The following is an 18,847-nucleotide window of genomic DNA, read 5'->3' on the forward strand; positions in this document are numbered from 1 at the left end:
ACCTGGTAGTACAAACCCGATTCCAAAAAAGTTGGGACACTGTACAAATTGTGAGTAAAAAAGGAATGGAATAATTTACAAATCTCATAAACTTATATTTAATTCACAATGGAATATAGATAACATATCGAATGTTGAAAGTGAGACATTTTGTAATGTCATGCCAAATATTGGCTCATTTTGGATTTCATCATGAGAGCTACACATTCCAAAAAAGTTGGGACAGGTAGCAATAAGAGGCCGGAAAAGTTAAATGTACAGATAAGGAACAGCTGGAGGACCAATTTGCAACTTATTATGTCAATTGGCAACATGATTGGGTATAAAAAGAGCCTCTCAGAGTGGCAGTGTCTCACAGAAGTCAAGATGGGCAGAGGATAACCAATTCCCCCAATGCTGCGGTGAAAAATAGTGGAGCAATATCAGAAAGGAGTTTCTCAGAGAAAAATTGCAAAGAGGAAGGTGCGACAAAGAAGACCTAAGACAGTTGAGCAACTAGAAGCCTGTATTAGACAAGATTGGGACAACATTCCTATTCATAAACTTGAGCAACTTGTTTCCTCAGTCCCCAGACGTTTGCAGTCTATTATAAAAAGATGAGGGGATGCCACACAGTGGTAAACATGGCCTTGTCTTTTGTGAGATATGTTGATGCCATGAAATTTAAAATCTACTTTTTTTCCCCTTAAAGTGATACATTTTCTCAGTTTAAACATTTGATATGTCATCTATGTTGTATTCTGAATAAAATATTGAAATTTGAAACTTCCACATCATTGCATTCTGTTTTTATTCACAATTGTACAGTGTCCCATCTTTTTTGGAATCGGGTTTGTATAACTGGGAATACAGTTTTACTAGGTAGTGTTACTAGGTAGTATTACTCGGTAATATAACAGGGAATATAGTTTTACTAGGTAGTATTACTAGGTAGTAATTCTAGGTAGTATTATTGGGAATACAGTTTTACTAGGTAGTGTTACTAGGTAGTATTACTGGGAATACAGTTTTACTAGGTAGTGTTACCAGGTAGTATTACTGGGAATACAGTTTTACTAGGTAGTGTTACTAGGTAGTATTACTGGGAATACAGTTTTACTAGGTAGTGTTACTAGGTAGTATTACAGGGAATACAGTTTTAATAGGAAGTGTTACTAGGTAGTATTAATGGGAATACAGTTTTACTAGGTAGTTTTACCTAGTAGGTAGTTTTCACCAACTTCAGGTTGGTGGAGAGTGCCTGCCTCAAGTGGAGGAGTTTAAGTATCTAGGGGTCTTGTTCACGAGTGAGGGAAGGATGGAACGGGAGATTGACAGACGGATCGGTGCAGCTTCTGCAGTAATGCAGTCGATGTATCGGTCTGTCGTGGTGAAGAAAGAGCTGAGCCGCAAGGCGAAGCTCTCGATTTACCAGTCAATCTACGTTCCTACTCTCACCTATGGTCATGAGCTTTGGGTCATGACCGAAAGGACAAGATCCTGGAAACAGGCGGCCGAAATGAGCTTTCTCCGCAGGGTGGCCGGGCGATCCCTTAGAGATAGGGTGAGAAGCTCGGTCACCCGGGAGGAGCTCAGAGTAGAGCCGCTGCTCCTCCACATCGAGAGGGGTCAGCTGAGGTGGCTTGGGCATCTTTTTCGGATGCCTCCGGAACGCCTTCCTGGGAAGGCGTTCCGGTCCCGTCCCACCGGGGGGAGACCCCGGGGAAGACCTAGGACACGCTGGAGGGACAATGTCTCCCGGCTGGCCTGGGAACGCCTCGGTGTCCCCCCGGAAGAGCTAGAGGAAGTGTCTGGGGAGAGGGAAGTCTGGGCATCCCTGCTTAGACTGCTGCCCCCGCGACCCGGCCCCGGGTAAGCGGAAGAAGATGGTATGGTATGGTAGGGTAGGTAGTTTTACTAGGTTGTGTTACTAGGTAGTATTACTGGGAATACAGTTTTACTAGGTAGTATTACTGGGAATACAGTTTTAATAAGAAGTGTTACTAGGTAGTATTAATGGGAATACAGTTTTACTAGGTAGTTTTACTAGGTAGTATTACTGGGAATACAGTTTTACTATGTAGCATTACTGGGAATACAGCCAGTGGCAAAAGAAGATTTGTTCAGGTTGACAAAAACGTCGCTGGCAACAATCTTCTGTAGATACGTTATATGAAGCCTAAAATATAACATTTCTGGTGGATATTAGGATTTGTTCAGGATAGACAAACACTTCAATGGCTACACAATTCACTCATCTTTTGACTTGACGAAAAGGACCGTTATCGTCAACTACATTTATAGTTATTGTATCAATGTCATTCACGTATGGCTAATAAGCTGTTAAAACAGCCAGTGGCAAAGGCCATACAGTTCATAGATGCTATTTGTGGTGGAGGTAAACTTAAAACCATTTAAACGCAAGTACCCCAGATCTGGGGTACTAGAACCTTAGAACCTTTTAAATATTGCTACGGTAGTTGCTTATCTTCCCTCTCCGGCAGTGTAGAACATCTCTGCTATTGGTCTTACTACCTTTTATGGGCATACAGACTTTTATGACCCCTCCCCAGCATGCGTCCAGGCTCATGCTGGTACAACTGCCACTTGTTAACAGAGGAGCTGTCCTGGGACTTACCTTTATCGATCCAGCCATCTGAGACGCCATCTTTATTTGAAAGTTGAACACTTCTCTTACAAGGTAAGCTCTGGTTTGGTCTGTGCTTGAGATAAAACTTCCAGTTCAGTACCAAATTAATTGTTAGTTTGTTAGAACCTTAACCAGCCTATTGGCAGTGTTATCCGATCATATATGACTGATAAAACATATCGATTGTCTGGAGGGTCAGTATGCGTTATTACGCGTGGATGTCTTAGTTTCGTGAAATGTTCCATTATCCTTGAAGCTAATGCTAAGTTAGCATAGATTTAGGTTGGATTGACAATTCAAGTAGCCAATTAGATTGTCCCTTCTGTGATAGGCTGATTTCCCAGGCTTGGGGAGAGCCTCTTTATCGATCCTCATTGCGCAATAGGTTGAAGGTCGCATGGAAAGTCACTGGGATGAGAATGTTGTGTTTTTATTGTAAAAAATGTGTTTCTATTCTAAACAAATAACATTTAAAACATTACAGATGTACATCAAACAGTGGAATGATGTAATTTACACATATTGAAGTAAAGAAATACTTGGAAATAGCTCTTGACACCACTTACTAAAGTAGCTGCCCAGATCTAGTACTTAGGTCTATCAATCCCCAATTTTTTTCTGATAATGTTGACATGTTCGGGTAACCATAGGATGTGTGTAAAGCTGGGTATATCAATATTTGAGTTTTAGCCTGTCCATGAAAGAACAGAAAAAGTAAAAAAAAAATGTGTTGTGTGTTCTAGCATGTGCCTGAAAACCTTCTTTCTTCCAATCTACATTCTGCTAAATTCCTGTACCCCCATTGGTACTTTATACAGAATACATTCACTGTGCATGTCCTGACAATATATGTGCACATAAATTGCAGTTATAATGGGCAAGGGCAGTATAGGTGGAATTCTCAATTTGGTGTCTTGCTAAATATTCAAACTGCGTGATGTTACTTGCTCTGTGGTGTGGTGGTTAAAGACACAGCCTCTCACATGGGAGACCTGGGTTTGCTTCCATGAAGGGCAACAATTATCATATTTTTTAATTGTGGGCAGGCTGAACTAGGCTTGCCTGTCTACAGTAAAGAAAGGTAAATAATAAAACTGCCTTGCCTTGGAACAGAACAATACGTTTCTACTATCTTGCCAGCTCAGGGATTAAAACCCTTGACCGTCATCATTATCAACCACTTTTATTACTACCCCAACTTCCGAGACCACTAGGCTTCCCTGACTTATTTGTCATTAAATAGACCTTTACTCTGTAGACCTCCAAGATGGAATTGTGTTGAAGTACTGAAATGCTAAAGTTTTGGAAGTTCCCAGGACCAGAGTGGTCTTCATCATTTCGAAATGGAAATCCTCATCTGGTTAATACCATCCTACAGTGAAGCATGGTGGTGGGAGCATTGTGCTATGTGGATGATTCTTAGCGTCAACAACTGGAAGGTGGGAAGATGAACCAGGCAAAATACAGATAGGTCCTTAAAGAAAACTTGATCCAGAGATTTATTGACCGAAAGCCAACAGCCAGGAAAACATTGAAGTGGCTTTGAGACAAGACTGTGAATGTCCTTGAGTGGCCAAAGCCCATAATTGACCCCACTGGTGTAGCTATCAGGGGTGCTACAGGGTTGCGGGGGTGCTATCAGGGGTGCTATCAGGGGTGCAGGGTATGCTATCAAGGGTGCAGGGGATGCTATCAAGGGTGCGGGGATCCTGTCTACATTAGATATTTAGTTTTTTAAATTGTCTCGCATTTTTAAAAACTTGTTTTTGCTCTGTCATTATCAGGTATAGTGGGTACATTGATGACCACAAAATCAAACTCTCAACTGATTCTGGCTGATTCTGCCGCTATTGTCCATTCTGGGGCTATTGTCCATTCTGGGGCTATTGTCCATTCTGGGGCTATTGTCCATTCTGGGGCTATTGTCCTTGATTCTAGTAATTTTGTTGAATATATTCAAAAGAGATGCAGAACCCTATTCATGTTATGTAAGATTGTTGCAAATCTCCAGATTAAATAACTAGTATAACAAGATGAATTGGGGCTTCATTCCACATGTAGCGGTGTGTCAGCGCTTCAGGGTGGCATCGCTTTCTTTCTACTTTGATGTCAGTCACTGCGAGCAGCGGAGGCTTGGAGCGCGTGCCAGCGGGGAAGTCAGCGGCGAGTCCAAGTAGGAACATCTGATTGAGGGCGCGTGATACCGTGAGAGATAAAACCGTTACTTATCTTTTATGACAGAGAATCAAAGTTTTGTTTTTCAGGAAAAAAACATATCCTTACGCTTTTCGGTCCAGTCAAATTTAGAAGCTAATATTTGGTATGATCGATATTATGGCAAATGCCGGGTGTCTTTGAACATTTGTATTTTTTCAATGTAGCCTAAATACAGTATCACAAGAAACCATCAAAACGCATAACATCAACACACAATTGAAAAATAAAACTTTAAGCGTCAGTGTTTTCGCTCCACGAGTGGTGTCAGAACCATGGCCAGCTCCGCTTCCCAGGACGGTAATGGCGTGTTTCAGATCTTCAAAGACGACCGGTGTCCGTCAGGGCGTCTAGAAGACTGCCTACCGAACTCTCCGTGGCAGCTCAGTTTCTCGGAGCTGTTGAACTACTCAGCTAACGGCAGTTGGATCGCTGATCCGGAGCCCATGTCTGCCATCATCCCCATCATTGCCGCGGTCTACTCAGTGGTGTTCGTGGTCGGACTGGTCGGGAACTGTCTGGTTATGTATGTCATCATTAGGTGAGTAGGTACTGTACCTGTGCCCCTAACCAATCTGTTTCTCTGCCAGCCATTTGTTTTAATGCAGAGTTTGTTTAGATTCATCTCTCCTAACGCATTACTGGACCACGGTTTGGAGTTATACCTCATTATGAATTATTGAAATAATCACTAAACCACTGTACACTGGTTCCATGCTGTTTTGGTTTTATTTACCAAATAATGTTTCTAGATAAATACAATTCACCTAAAATACATTTTATTTCAATAGATGGCCATAAGGAATAACTACAAACGCTGCATCATTCCAGAAAGGTGAAGAATACACCTTTGTAGTAAATGTTGTTAGAAATTGCTGAGGTTTACTCAATTTAAACACATATATTTTAGAAATATACAGAAGTTTTAGGTAATCCTTACACTAAACCACTAAACTGATGTTAATAGAGGTAACCCTAACACTAAACCACTAAACTGATGTTAATAGAGGTAACCCTAACACTAAACCACTAAACTGATTTTAATAGAGGTAACCCTTACACTAAACCACTAAACTGATGTTAATAGAGGTAACCCTAACACTAAACCACTAAACTGATGTTAATAGAGGTAACCCTAACACTAAACCACTAAACTGATTTTAATAGAGGTAACCCTTACACTAAACCACTAAACTGATGTTAATAGAGGTAACCCTAACACTAAACCACTAAACTGATGTTAATAGAGGTAACCCTAACACTAAACCACTAAACTGATGCTAATAGAGGTAACCCTTACACTAAACCACTAAACTGATGTTAATAGAGGTAACCCTAACACTAAACCACTAAACTGATGTTAATAGAGGTAACCCTAACACTAAACCACTAAACTGATGTTAATAGAGGTAACCCTAACACTGACCCTAATGCATTTCTTTTGAAAACAAGGACATTTCTAAGTGACCCCAAATGTTTGAATGGTAGTGTGTGGTAGTTTTTATTTTTCATTTTTCCCCCTCGAAGATTTCAGTTTGTTTTTCATTTGAATTGTTCACATTATATATATAATAAATTTCACACACAAACCTACAAACACACACACATAAACTCACTGACACACACAAGTCCTCATCTATATAGTGTTAACTGTATAGAGGAGGACTTGAAGGCCAAACCTCTCTCAGAATTATACAAGATCCCTTCAACCAACACTGACAGACTCAGCTGATCATGAATTGATTGGAGTACCTATGTCGTTTGAAACGTCATTGTCTAACTACAACAAAGACCAGGAAATACACAGCAAGTCCTCATTCAAGGGCATTGTTTGAATGCTGTTTCAATGCTGTTTGAATGATGTTTCAGTTATGTTTAAATATTGTTTTAATGTTGTTTTAATGAGGTTTCAGTGCTGTTTCAATTATGTTTAAATGTGATTCTATTCTCATTATTTACTGTCTCCTGTGGTCAGGTACACTAAAATGAAGACGGCCACCAATATCTACATCTTTAACCTGGCTGTAGCCGATGCCTTGGTGACCACCACCATGCCTTTCCAGAGTACCGACTACCTGATGAACTCCTGGCCGTTCGGAGAGGTAACCCAACCACTAAACCAGAAGTAATCATGAAACTAACCAGTAACTCTAACACTAAACTAGAAGTAACCCTAACACTAAACTAGAATTAAAACTAATCTTGAAGTTATCCTAACACTAACCTAGTAGTAAAACTTACCTAGAAGTAACACTAATCTAGAAGAAACCCTAACACTAAACCTGAAGTAACACTAACCTAGAAGTAACACTAAACTAGAATTAACACTAACCTTGAAGTTATCCTAACACTAAACTAGAAGTAACCCTAACACTAACCTAGAAGTAACATTAAACTAGAAGTAACCCTAACACTAACCTTGAAGTTATCCTAACACTAAACTAAAAGTAACCCTAACACTAACCTAGAAGCAACACTGAGCTAGAAGTAACCCTAACACTAAACTAAAAGTAACCCTAACACTAACCTAGAAGTAACACTGAACTGGAAGTAACTCTAACACTAAACTAAAAGTAATGCTAAACTAGAAGTAACCCTAATACTAAACTAAAAGTTACGCTTACACTAAACTAATGTTAATAGAGGTAACCCTAAAACTGGACTGATGTTAATAGAGGTAACCCTAACACTAGGCTGATGTTAATAGAAGTATCCTTAACACTGGACTGATGTTAATAGAGGTAACCTTAACACTGGACTGATGTTAATAGAGGTAACACTAACACTGGACTGATGTTAATAAAGGTAACCTTAACACTAGACTAATGTCAATAGAGGTAACACTAACACTGGACAGATGTTAATAGAGGTAACCCTAACACTAGGCTGATGTTAATAGAAGTAACCTTAACACTGGACTGATGTTAATAGAGGTAACCCTAACACTGGACTGATGTTAATAAAGGTAACCTTAACACTAGGCTGATGTTAATAGAAGTAACCTTAACACTGGACTGATGTTAATAGAGGTAACACTAACACTGGACTGATGTTAATAGAGGTAACCCTAACACTAGGCTGATGTTAATAGAAGTAACCTTAACACTGGACTGATGTTAATACAGGTAACCCTGACAATAGGCATAAGAGCTGGCGTAAGAGCTTGTGGTCCTGACGAATATGATGAAACAAGAAAGAGGAGTTAACATGTATTGTCTCTTTGTTAACATCCAAAGCTTGCTTTGGGCTCTCTCTTCCCATTTCCTCTGAACCTTCGCTTGTTGGAGTCAGTACAGGGAGTAATCTATTTCCCCTAACCATAGCCTTGTTGAGCCCTACCCTTAGGGTTCATGCTAGGGTTGATGACCTTTCTAAAGCAATGACGTCCTGATCAACTGCTGAGCGTTGGGGAGAGGTGCTGTGACAGTTTCTCTTCTCTCCCTGCTCATCCTCATCTTCCTCCTCTCCCCATCTTCCTCCTCTCCTCTCCCCCTCCTCTCCTCCTGTGCAGGTGGTGTGTAAAGTCTTCATCAGTATAGACTACTACAACATGTTCACTAGTATCTTCACTCTGACCATGATGTCAGTGGATCGGTATGTGGCGGTGTGTCACCCAGTCAAAGCCCTGGACTTCAGAACTCCTGTCAAAGCCAAGATCATCAATGTTCTAATTTGGGTTCTGTCCTCAGCTGCTGGCATCCCTGCCCTGATGCTGGGCGGTACACAGACCCATAACGGTACGCACAGAGACACACACACTTTTTTCTTGAGGGCATTTACAAAATGTTAGATCAAATGTGCCTTGCATTATTTTCTTTGCAGGGTTTTTTGTCACCTTGAGATTAGTTAAATTGCCCACACTTATTGATTAGCTATTAAATCCTCTCTGTGTACATGGTTTAGGGTGTACGGGTCGATGAGTCGTCTTTGTGTGAGTAGGAGAGATGCATTATGGGTAGTATAGTATTATGGATCGTTCTGTGTCTGGGCCTTTTAAAGCTGCTTATATGTCCAATGTAGCTCATCTGATCCATTAGATCAGTGTCATGTTATTATCCATAGATTTTAGGTGCTAGCTGGTATACCAGTCAGCTGCTTGCTTTAGCTGGGGGCTGTTTCACAACAACAGTGTAATGTTCTGTATTTGATGCCCTGGGAGGTTTGGCACTACTGCCTCCTATGTCCCAGCAGCACCGATCTGTTGACATGTTCAGTCTACAGGAAGGAAAATGTCTGTGCTAACGGATGTTCCTATCACTGATGCTCTCCGCTAACATATTCTGCAGTGATAATGTTCGTGTAACTGGTGAAGTTAGTACAACATCAGTTTAGGTCATTGTTAAAAAATAATTGATCATTATTAATGTTAATTGAATGTTACTGTAGGTTAGTGTTAAAGTTAGTTGAAGTCAGTGTTACTATTAGTTTAAAGTCAGATCCCTGTTAATGTTAGTTTAACATTCGTTAAGGTCAGTGTTAATGTTATTGTAGGTCACCTAAACTGTGTAATGTAGGACAGTGTTAAAGTTAATATGAGGTCAGCTGTTAAGGTTAGTTTAATGTTTCTGTAGGTTAGTGTTAAGGATAGTTTAATGTTTGTGTAGGTTAGTGTTACGGTTAAGGTTAGTTTAATGTTTATATAGGTTAGTGTTAAGGTTAGTTTACTGTTCGTGTAGGTTAGTGATAAGGTAGTTTAAAGTTGAATGTTTGTTTAATTTTGTTTTAAGCTTAATTTAACACTGGTTTAGTGTTAGAAAGAGTCTCCCATTAGTTCAATGTTAGTGTTAATGTGCTTTCATGTTAAGTTATTGTTGATCATTTTTATTATTATTTAATTTAGGTTACTTTTAAGGTTAATTTAACATTAGAATAGTTTTCAGCACAGACTAACGTTATTCAGATTAGTGTTAGGGCTAATTTACTGGTTAGTGTTAATGCTAGTTTAATGTCAGATTGGGGTTAAAGTCAGGGTAACGTTAGTTTAATGTTATCCTCCAGGTGCCACAGAGTGTGCCCTCCAGTTCCCCGATCCCTACAGCTACTGGGACACTCTGATGAAGATATGTGTGTTTATCTTCGGCTTTGTGGCTCCGCTCCTCATCGTCAGTGTGTGTTACACTCTCATGGTGCTTCGTCTGAAGAGCGTCCGGCTGCTGTCCGGCTCCCGGAGAAAGGATCAGAACCTGCGGAGAATCACCCGGCTGGTTCTGGTGGTGGTGGCGGTGTTCGTAGTCTGCTGGACACCCATCCACATCTTCATTCTGGTTAAGACGCTGGCGCCCCCTGGTGGCATCCCTGAGACCACACCCATCATGGCTGCCTACTTCTTCTGCGTCGCCCTGGGTTACACCAACAGCAGCCTCAATCCTGTTCTGTACGGGTTCCTGGATGAGAACTTTAAGAGGTGTTTTAGAGACTTCTGCTGCCCTGGGGGGAAGGGCGGGGTCGGGGACAGCCGTGGGGGGAGTCGTGTGAGAAGCACATTGAGGAGTTACACCTGTCCACCAGAAGGTGGGGGAGAGGGCAGAGGGCAGATGGCGAGGGGCAGGCCTGTATGACTAGCGGTGGACCTGGACTTCTCCTGTAACTCTCTTGGAGAGGACTCTAATGGGTTAACCCAGATCACATCGTTAGTCTGAGGGAGAGAGAGCCTGGGGATTTTATACAGCCTGTCAGTCATTGGTTTAACAGGTCAATAGCTTGAATACATTGCTTCTGGTTACTGAGATCTTTGTTGATGCCACAGTCCCAACACAAAGTCCACTGCTTGTCAACTACTAGTAAGCCATGATAATCAACTTCTAGTCAAACACCCAACTAATAACTAGTAACCAGCCAGTAGTTAACTGCTATTGAAACACTAAACCATTATTTAACCTGAAAGACAACCAATATAAACATTAAAGTAAAATTTTAATCAATTTTAATCTGGGTCAGATTAGACATTTTAATATGGGTCAATCAGATCATACATTTTAATCTGGGGCAGTCAGATCATACATTTTAATCTGGGGAAGTCAGATCATACATTTTAATCTGGGGCAGTCAGATTATACAGTTTAATCTGGGGCAGTCAGATTATATATTTTAGTCTGGGGCAGTCAGTTTATACATTATAATCTGGGGCAGTTAGATAATACATTTAAATCTGGGGCACACAAATTATACTTTTTAATCTGGGGCAGCCAGATTATTAATTCAAATGTTACACTCAACCACACAGCCACAGTGTACAGAAGTATTCCAGGCTGAATTGACATGAACTTCCTTTTCATTGATTTGTTCATTGAATTTTTATCAACACTTTAAAGAATAGTTCAAACTTAATTTGGTATGAGAACAACCAAAGACAGACAATAGAGTCATTTATTAATTTGATTTATTAGATTTAGGTTTTTTATCTCTTTGCACTTCCCATTTTGCCCTATGGCTCTGTTTGTAGAGGAATGTGCATACTAAAAATGTTACGGAATGTATTGCTACTTTATTTATAATGTTTGGAAAAAGTATTGTGTTAGTATATTTGTTTTAACAGTATGTTGTGCCATGGGATGTAAAGGATAGTGACAAACTGGTACATAATCGTCAAGATAAAAAAAAAATGAGACAACCCATATCAACATTTCAATATTTAAATGAATGAAGGTTAAAACGGCATCCTGCAATGTGTACTATAAAACCTGTAGTTAGTGTAAGTGGGTCCTGCAATGTTTACTATAAAACCTGTAGTTAGTGTAAGTGGGTCCTGCAATGTTTACTATAAAACCTGTAGTTAGTGTAAGTGGGTCCTGCAATGTGTACTATAAAACCTGTAGTTAGTGTAAGTGGGTCCTGCAATGTTTACTATAAAACCTGTAGTTAGTGTAGGTGGGTCCTGCAATGTTTACTATAAAACCTGTAGTTAGTGTAAGTGGGTCCTGCAATGTTTACTATAAAACCTGTAGTTAGTGTAAGTGGGTGCTGCAATGTGTACTATAAAACCTGTAGTTAGTGTAAGTGGGTCCTGCAATGTTTACTATAAAACCTGTAGTTAGTGTAGGTGGGTCCTGCAATGTTTACTATAAAACCTGTAGTTAGTGTAAGTGGGTCCTGCAATGTTTACTATAAAACCTGTAGTTAGTGTAAGTGGGTCCTGCAATGTTTACTATAAAACCTGTAGTTAGTGTAGGTGGGTCCTGCAATGTTTACTATAAAACCTGTAGTTAGTGTAGGTGGGTCCTGCAATGTTTACTATAAAACCTGTAGTTAGTGTAGGTGGGTCCTGCAATGTTTACTATATGTTTATTGGGGCTTTAGTGAGAGGAAATTACACCAAAAGAAGGTATCTAATGACCTAAGGAGAGTTTAAAACACCACAAAAGTGTTTTGTGTTGCACAAAAGCTGATTAAGTAGTGTTACAACACACCATATGACTTTCTAGAACATTGTGTTTCGATAAGGTACTTTAGATGAGGTATAGTCAAGTGGTAGTTCAATTACCAATAATTTTGGTGGTTTTTTTACAAAGCAGTTATTTGTTTTGTCCACATTTAGTGTGTTGAAGTAATGGTGTTGTATGTTTAGATGTAACCCTATGTAAATATATTTGTCAACATCAGTTGAAATTTTAAATCTAAATATATTCATTTGAGAGAACAATGATTTATTGTTTGTTTTGCTATCCATATATAAAGGTTTTGCTGGTATTTCTGTTTGATGCATTTCCTGTTAATATACAGTTTGTTTCAATCCTCATGTGTGTCTAATGTATTTGTAAAATGTTACACGGCCAAACTCTTAGTAGTTCATAGTTTACACTGTATGTCAAAGGAAACATCATACAACACGGCCTACATAACATATAGATGTGTAGGAAGCAGGTGTTTATTTTGTGGCTTACCCTGTCTGAATATCTGTACATTGTAAAACCTAATGAGTTCAGAATACTCTACATTTTTAAAATAGTCAACTGTGAATACCTAACATATCCTATAAATCCTTATTTTGAATTGCAACCCACCTAGCTAATGGTCTATTCATTTCAAGTGTCCTCAAAACACCAGGTTTCCAAAAATGAAATAACTGCTTCCGCTGATATTTCTGGAAAACCTGGGAACTTAACCAGAATTTTGCAAAGCTACCCACAAGGCACTGGCTTGCAAAGGAATGCAAAAGTCCTATTGACATCCAGCACATGTTTTGGCAGGAATATTTGTATATAATTGTTACAATCATTTCAGTAGTGGGGGCAAAATATATGTTTGACTAAATGATTGAATTACTTTAGACAAATGTATGTGTTTTATGTTTGTGTAGCTAAGATGAATCAATCATTCAATGTCCATGCAAAAAAAGGATAATAAAACAATTCCAAGATCTCAACCTGAAGCAGAGCAGGCTGGGAACATTTTCATTTTAAACTTATAAAAATTTAGTAAAAGTCAGTATAACATAAACATTTTGAGTAATTGGGAACATTTCTCTAACTTTGAGTTACCCTTAGTAGAAACATTTGAGTAAGCAATAGATTAGGGTTTACAGTGTACTGCTACCTTTTTTAACTCTCTGAATAGCTGTACTGCTACCTTAATCTAACTGTCTGAATATCTGTACTGCTACCTTAATCTAACTGTCTGAATATCTGTACTGCTACCTTAATCTCACTGTCTGAATATCGGTACTGCTACCTTAATCTAACTATCTGAATATCTGTACTGCTACTTTAATCCAACTGTTTGAATATCTGTACTGCTACCTTACTCTAACTGTCTGAATATCTGTACTGCTACCTTAATCCAACTGTTTGAATATCTGCACTGCTACCTTAATCCAACTGTTTGAATATCTGTACTGCTACCTTAATCCAACTGTTTGAATATCTGTACTGCTACCTTAATCCAACTGTTTGAATATCTGTACTGCTACCTTAATCCAACTGTTTGAATATCTGTACTGCTACCTTAATCTAAATGTCTGAATAGCTGTACTGCTTCTGTCCCTGAACCCTCCTGACTACACCTGAAGCAGGTTCTAGGATTTAGCTACAACTGGTTCTAGGATTGACCTAGAGCAGGTTCTGGATTTACCTGGAGTAGGTTCCAGGTTTAACAATACCTGCTGCAGTAGGCTTTAGGATTCACCTACAGCAGTTTGTATTTCAACTTAAATGTTGGATGTCACTGTGATGTATTTGTTTCTCTCTATTCTCTTTCTACAGTTACAATGCTGAACATTCGTGAGACTATTCTAGTGTTATTTTAACCAGTTTGATGTAAATGCTTTTCTGATGTATCAAATACTTACAAATTAATTATTAATTATAAAAAAATCATACAATGTGTTTTTCTGGATTTTTGTTTAAGATTCCGTCTCTCACAGTTGAAGTGTACCTATGATAAAAATGACAGACCTCTACATGCTTTGTAAGTAGGAAAACCTGCAAAATCGGCAGTGTGTCAAATACTTGTTCTCCCCACTGTAGGTCAACTTACTACAGTCTGGCCTGGAGCTTGAGGTTGAAGGTAGGACCAGGCTGATATAGATCAACTCACTACAGTCTAGCCTGGAACTTGAGGTTGAAGATATGACCAGGCTGATATAGGTCAACTTACTACAGTCTAGCCTGGAACTTGAGGTTGAAGGTAGGACCAGGCTGATATAGATCAACTCAATACAGTCTAGCCTGGAACTTGAGGTTGAAGGTAGGACCAGGCTGATATAGATCAACTCACTACAGTCTAGCCTGGAACTTGAGGTTGAAGGTAGGACCAGGCTGATATAGATCAACTCACTACAGTCTAGCCTGGAACTTGAGGTTGAAGATATGACCAAGCTGATATAGGTCAACTTACTACAGTCTAGCCTGGAACTTGAGGTTGAAGGTAGGACCAGGCTGATATAGATCAACTTACTACAGTCTAGCCTGGAACATGAGGTTGAAGATACGACCAGGCTGATAATGGCATCTAGTGGTTACATTAATTATTTTATACTGACAGACGTATGGATAGTTTGGATACCATATATTGCTACATTAAGTTTTTTATCCTGAGAGAGTTAAAGTTAATTAGGATACCATTATTATTAAATGGATTCAGAGCAGCTTCTGCAGTAATGCGGTCGATGTATCGGTCTGTCGTGGTGAAGAAAGAGCTGAGCCGCAAGGTGAAGCTCTCAATTTACCGGTCAATCTACGTTCCTACTCTCACCTATAGTCATGAGCTTTAGGTCCCTTAGAGATAGGGTGAGAAGCTTGGTCACCCGGGAGTAGCTCGGAGTAGAGCCGCTGCTCCTCCACATCGAGAGGGGTCAGCTGAGGTGGCTTGGGCATCTGTTTCGGATGCCTCCGGAAAGCCTTCCTGGGTATCCCCCCGGAAGAGCTGGAGGAAGTGTCTGGGGAGAGGGAAGTCTGGGCATCTCTGTTTAGACTGCTGCCCCCGCGACCCGGCCCCGGATAAGCGGAAGAAGATGAATGAATGGATTCAGAGCCTGATTCCTCTTTCAATCAAATTTTCAATCAAATGTATTTATAAAGCCCTTTTTACAACAGCAGTTGTCACAAAGTGCTTTACAGAGACTCCCGGCCTTAAACCCCAAGGAGCAAACAACAGTAGTGTTGAATTTCAGTGGCTAGGAAAAACTGCCTAAGAAGGCCGAATTTTAGGAAGAAACCTAGAGAGGACCCAGGCTCAGAGGGGTGACCAGTCCTCTTCAGGCTGTGCCGGGTGAGATATTAAGATTCCAATTGGAATAATTAATACATTTCTCTGGGCTAAATTTCTGGGCTATTTGATTTTAGACTAGGTCAGAAGTATGACCAGGTGGACAAGGATAGGGACAACAACGGGCCCCCCAAACTAGGTAATCCGTAGGTGTGGACCAGGACCTCATCTCCTCCTAAAATGTTAAACTGGAGGAAACTGAGAAAAGTTAGAAGTGCATTCCTCTTATCCCCCAGCACAATAATATAGCAGCATAACACCTTGGAACTGAAACGGGGGGGTCCGGTGACACTGTGGCCCTACCCGGGGGAGGCCCCGGACAGGGCCCAACAGGCAGGAAATCAATCCACCCACATTGCTAGGCATCAACCAAAGGGACACCCACCAACTGCAACCCCCCTGAATGAGGGCCGAGTATTGCCAGCAGCGAACAGCCCAATTGCACAAGTGTGCAACAGGGAGTCAACAACAAGCCAGTGACTCTTCCCCCGAAAGGCATTGGAGGGAGGGCATCCCAGTGGCGACGAGAGCCCACCTGGCAAGACAGCAAGGGTGGACAGTATCAAGCCTACTGGTCACTTTCACGCCCCCGGGCCAGGCTACACCTAATCATAAACCGTGCTGTAGAGATGAGTTTTTAGGAGACACTTTGTTTGCACTGAGTTTGCATTTCTAACCTTAATTGGCAAATCATTCCACAGTAGTGGAGCTCTATGAGAAAAGGCCCTGCCGCCAGCTGTTTGTTTAGAAATTGTAGGTACAATTAAAAGGCTTGCATCTTGCGATCGTAGGTTACGTGTAGGTATGTATGGCTGGATCATTTCAGCGAGGTAAGTAGGAGCAAGTCCATGTATTGATTTATAGGTTAAGAGTAAAACCTTAAAATCAGCCCTAACCCTAACAGGCAGCCAGTGTAAGGATGCCAGGACAGGAGTAATGTGTTTACATTTTTTGTTCTAGTTAGGATTCTAGCAGCCGTGTGCAGCACTAATTGAAGTTTATTTATTCATTTGTCTGGATAACCAGAGAGAACAGCATTGCAGTAATCTAGTCTAGAAGTAACAAAAGCATGGATTAATTTTTATGCATCAGTATTTTATTGAAAGTTTCTAATTTTTGCAATGTTTCGAAGATGAAAATAAGCAACTCTTGAGACATATTTTATGTGTTCTTCAAAGGAGAGGTCAGGGTCAAGAGTAACGCCAAGGTTTTTTTCAGTTTTTTGGCATACGACCATGCAGCCGTCGAGGTTCACAGTGAGATCTGCTAATAACGCTCTTTGTTTCTTTGGTCCTAAAACAAGCATTTATGTTTTTCTTTAAGAGCAAGAAGTTCTCTGTCATCCACTTCCTAATATCTGAAACGCATGCTTCCAAAGTAGCTAATTTAGGGGCTTCTCCATGCTTCATTGAAATATATAACTGTGTGTCATCAGCGTAACAGTGAAAGTTTACATTGTGATTTCGGATTACATCGCCCTGAGGGAGCATATATAGTGAGAACAATAATGGGCCCAGAACCGAGCCTTGAGGAACACCAAAGCATACCTTTGACTTGTCAGAGGATATGCCATCCACACTAACGAACTGATAACTTTCATATAAATAAGATTTAAACCAGGCTAGAACATGTCCACATAGCCCAATATGGGTTTCCAGTCTCTCTAAGAGAAGCAAGTGATCAGTAGTGTCTAAAGCAGCACTAAGATCAAGAAGCAACAGGACGGATGCGGAACCTTTGTCTGAGGCCATTAGAAGGTCATTTGTTACCTTCACGAGTGCAGTCTCAGTACTATGATGGGATCTGAAACCGGACCGGAGCATTTCATAAATGTTATTTGTCTTTAGGAAGGCATTCAGTTATTGGGAAACAAATTTTTCTAAGATTTTTGAGAGGAACGGGAGGTTCGATATTGGCTTTTAATATGTCGGGATCCAGATTAGATTTTTTTAGAAGAGGCTTAATTTCCGCTATTTTTAGTAAGTTTAGTACACATCCGGAGGAAAGGGAGCAATTTATTATGTTCAGCAATGGCTGACCTAGCACAGGAAATAGCTCCTTAAGTAATTTTGTTGGAATCGGGTCTAGCTGAGAGTTTGTGGGTTTAGAACTCATTACAAATTTAGTAAATGTGTTGAGCGATACGGTATCAAAAAATGCAAGTGTCCCCATTGACACCTGGTCAGGGAGGTTCAGGAAATTTTTAGGACAACTGAGACCATAACTTTTTAAGGAGGAGTAAGTTATTTGTTTTCTAATGGTGATGATCTTTTCATCAAAGTAGTTCATGTATTCATTACAACTAAAGTGAAGACCCACTTCACTTGCTAAGCTTTGCTTTTTTGTTTACTTTGTAACTGTATCAAAGATACATTTTGTATTGTTTTAGTTCACCTCAATCAGGTTGGAGAAATAAGCTGATCGAGCAGACGTGAGTGATTTTCGGTATTGTAGTGTACTGTCTATCCAGGCTAGTCTGAATACTTCCAACTTGGTGGAGCGCCACTTTCGCTCTGGAGGCTTGCTTAAGTGCTGTAGTATTGTCTGTGTACCAGGGAGCAAGTTTCCTATTGCGTATTTCTTTAGTTTTTAGTAGTGCAACTGTGTCTAATGTTTTTCGCAGTATTGAGTTTAGATCCTCGATTTGATCGTTTACAGATTTATTTACTCTCTCGTTGATGAGCGAACTTGTAAGAATATCAAGGAATTTATTTATAGTCTGAGAGTTTATAGTACGGCTTTTGAAACTCATTGTTTGCGGAGCAAGTGGATTTCTAGTTTTAACGGTAAATGTAATAAGACAGTGATCCGATAATCCAGGATTTTGGGAGGAAATTATAATATCAACAATATATATTTCTCGTGACAGGACTAAATCTAAGGTGTGATTATGGCAATGTGTTGGACCTGAGACATGTTGGATGAAACCCATTAAGTAAATTTTGGCTTCAAAGGCTTTTTGAAGAGGATCATTGGACATTTCCATATGAATATTGAAATCGCCAAAAATGTGAATACTATCTGCCATGACTACAAGGTTAGACAAGAATTCTGGAAACTCATTCAGGAACATTGTGTATGGCCCGTGGGGCCTATAAATAGCTATATGTAAAACGATTTATCGGCCTGGTTAACTTTCATGGAGTAAAACTTCAAAAGAATGAAACTCAGTGATATGTTTGAGAGTAAATTTATATTTACTGTCATAATATTAGCAACACCCCCTCCTTTTCGGGATGCACGAGGGATATGATCACTAGTATAACCAGGAGGATGAGGCCTCATTTAAGGCAGTGAATTAAT

The 18,847-nt window shown here is 40.0% G+C and overlaps 1 protein-coding gene across 3 annotated transcripts; it reads left to right on the plus strand.

Annotated features, from left to right (window-relative positions):
* The first annotated feature begins 2,689 nt into the window (after window positions 1-2,689).
* Window positions 2,690-13,067, plus strand: oprk1 (opioid receptor, kappa 1). Of its 3 annotated transcripts, XM_034288979.1 has the most exons (5): window positions 5,310-5,384; window positions 5,635-5,678; window positions 6,819-6,945; window positions 8,355-8,580; window positions 9,842-13,067. In XM_034288979.1, the coding sequence occupies exons 2-5, from the start codon at window positions 5,635-5,637 to the stop codon at window positions 10,399-10,401; spliced, it is 957 nt and encodes a 318-aa protein (XP_034144870.1). In that variant the 5' UTR covers window positions 5,310-5,384; the 3' UTR covers window positions 10,402-13,067. The 3 variants fall into 3 exon arrangements, with proteins under 3 accessions (XP_010864274.2, XP_034144870.1, XP_019898622.2); XM_010865972.4 differs by lacking the exon at window positions 5,635-5,678 and having other exon boundaries at window positions 2,690-5,384; XM_020043063.3 differs by having other exon boundaries at window positions 5,328-5,678.
* The last annotated feature ends 5,780 nt before the right edge of the window (window positions 13,068-18,847 follow it).

The sequence above is a fragment of the Esox lucius genome, chromosome 3 (genome assembly GCF_011004845.1).
Source record: "Esox lucius isolate fEsoLuc1 chromosome 3, fEsoLuc1.pri, whole genome shotgun sequence".
Taxonomy (NCBI): domain Eukaryota; kingdom Metazoa; phylum Chordata; class Actinopteri; order Esociformes; family Esocidae; genus Esox; species Esox lucius.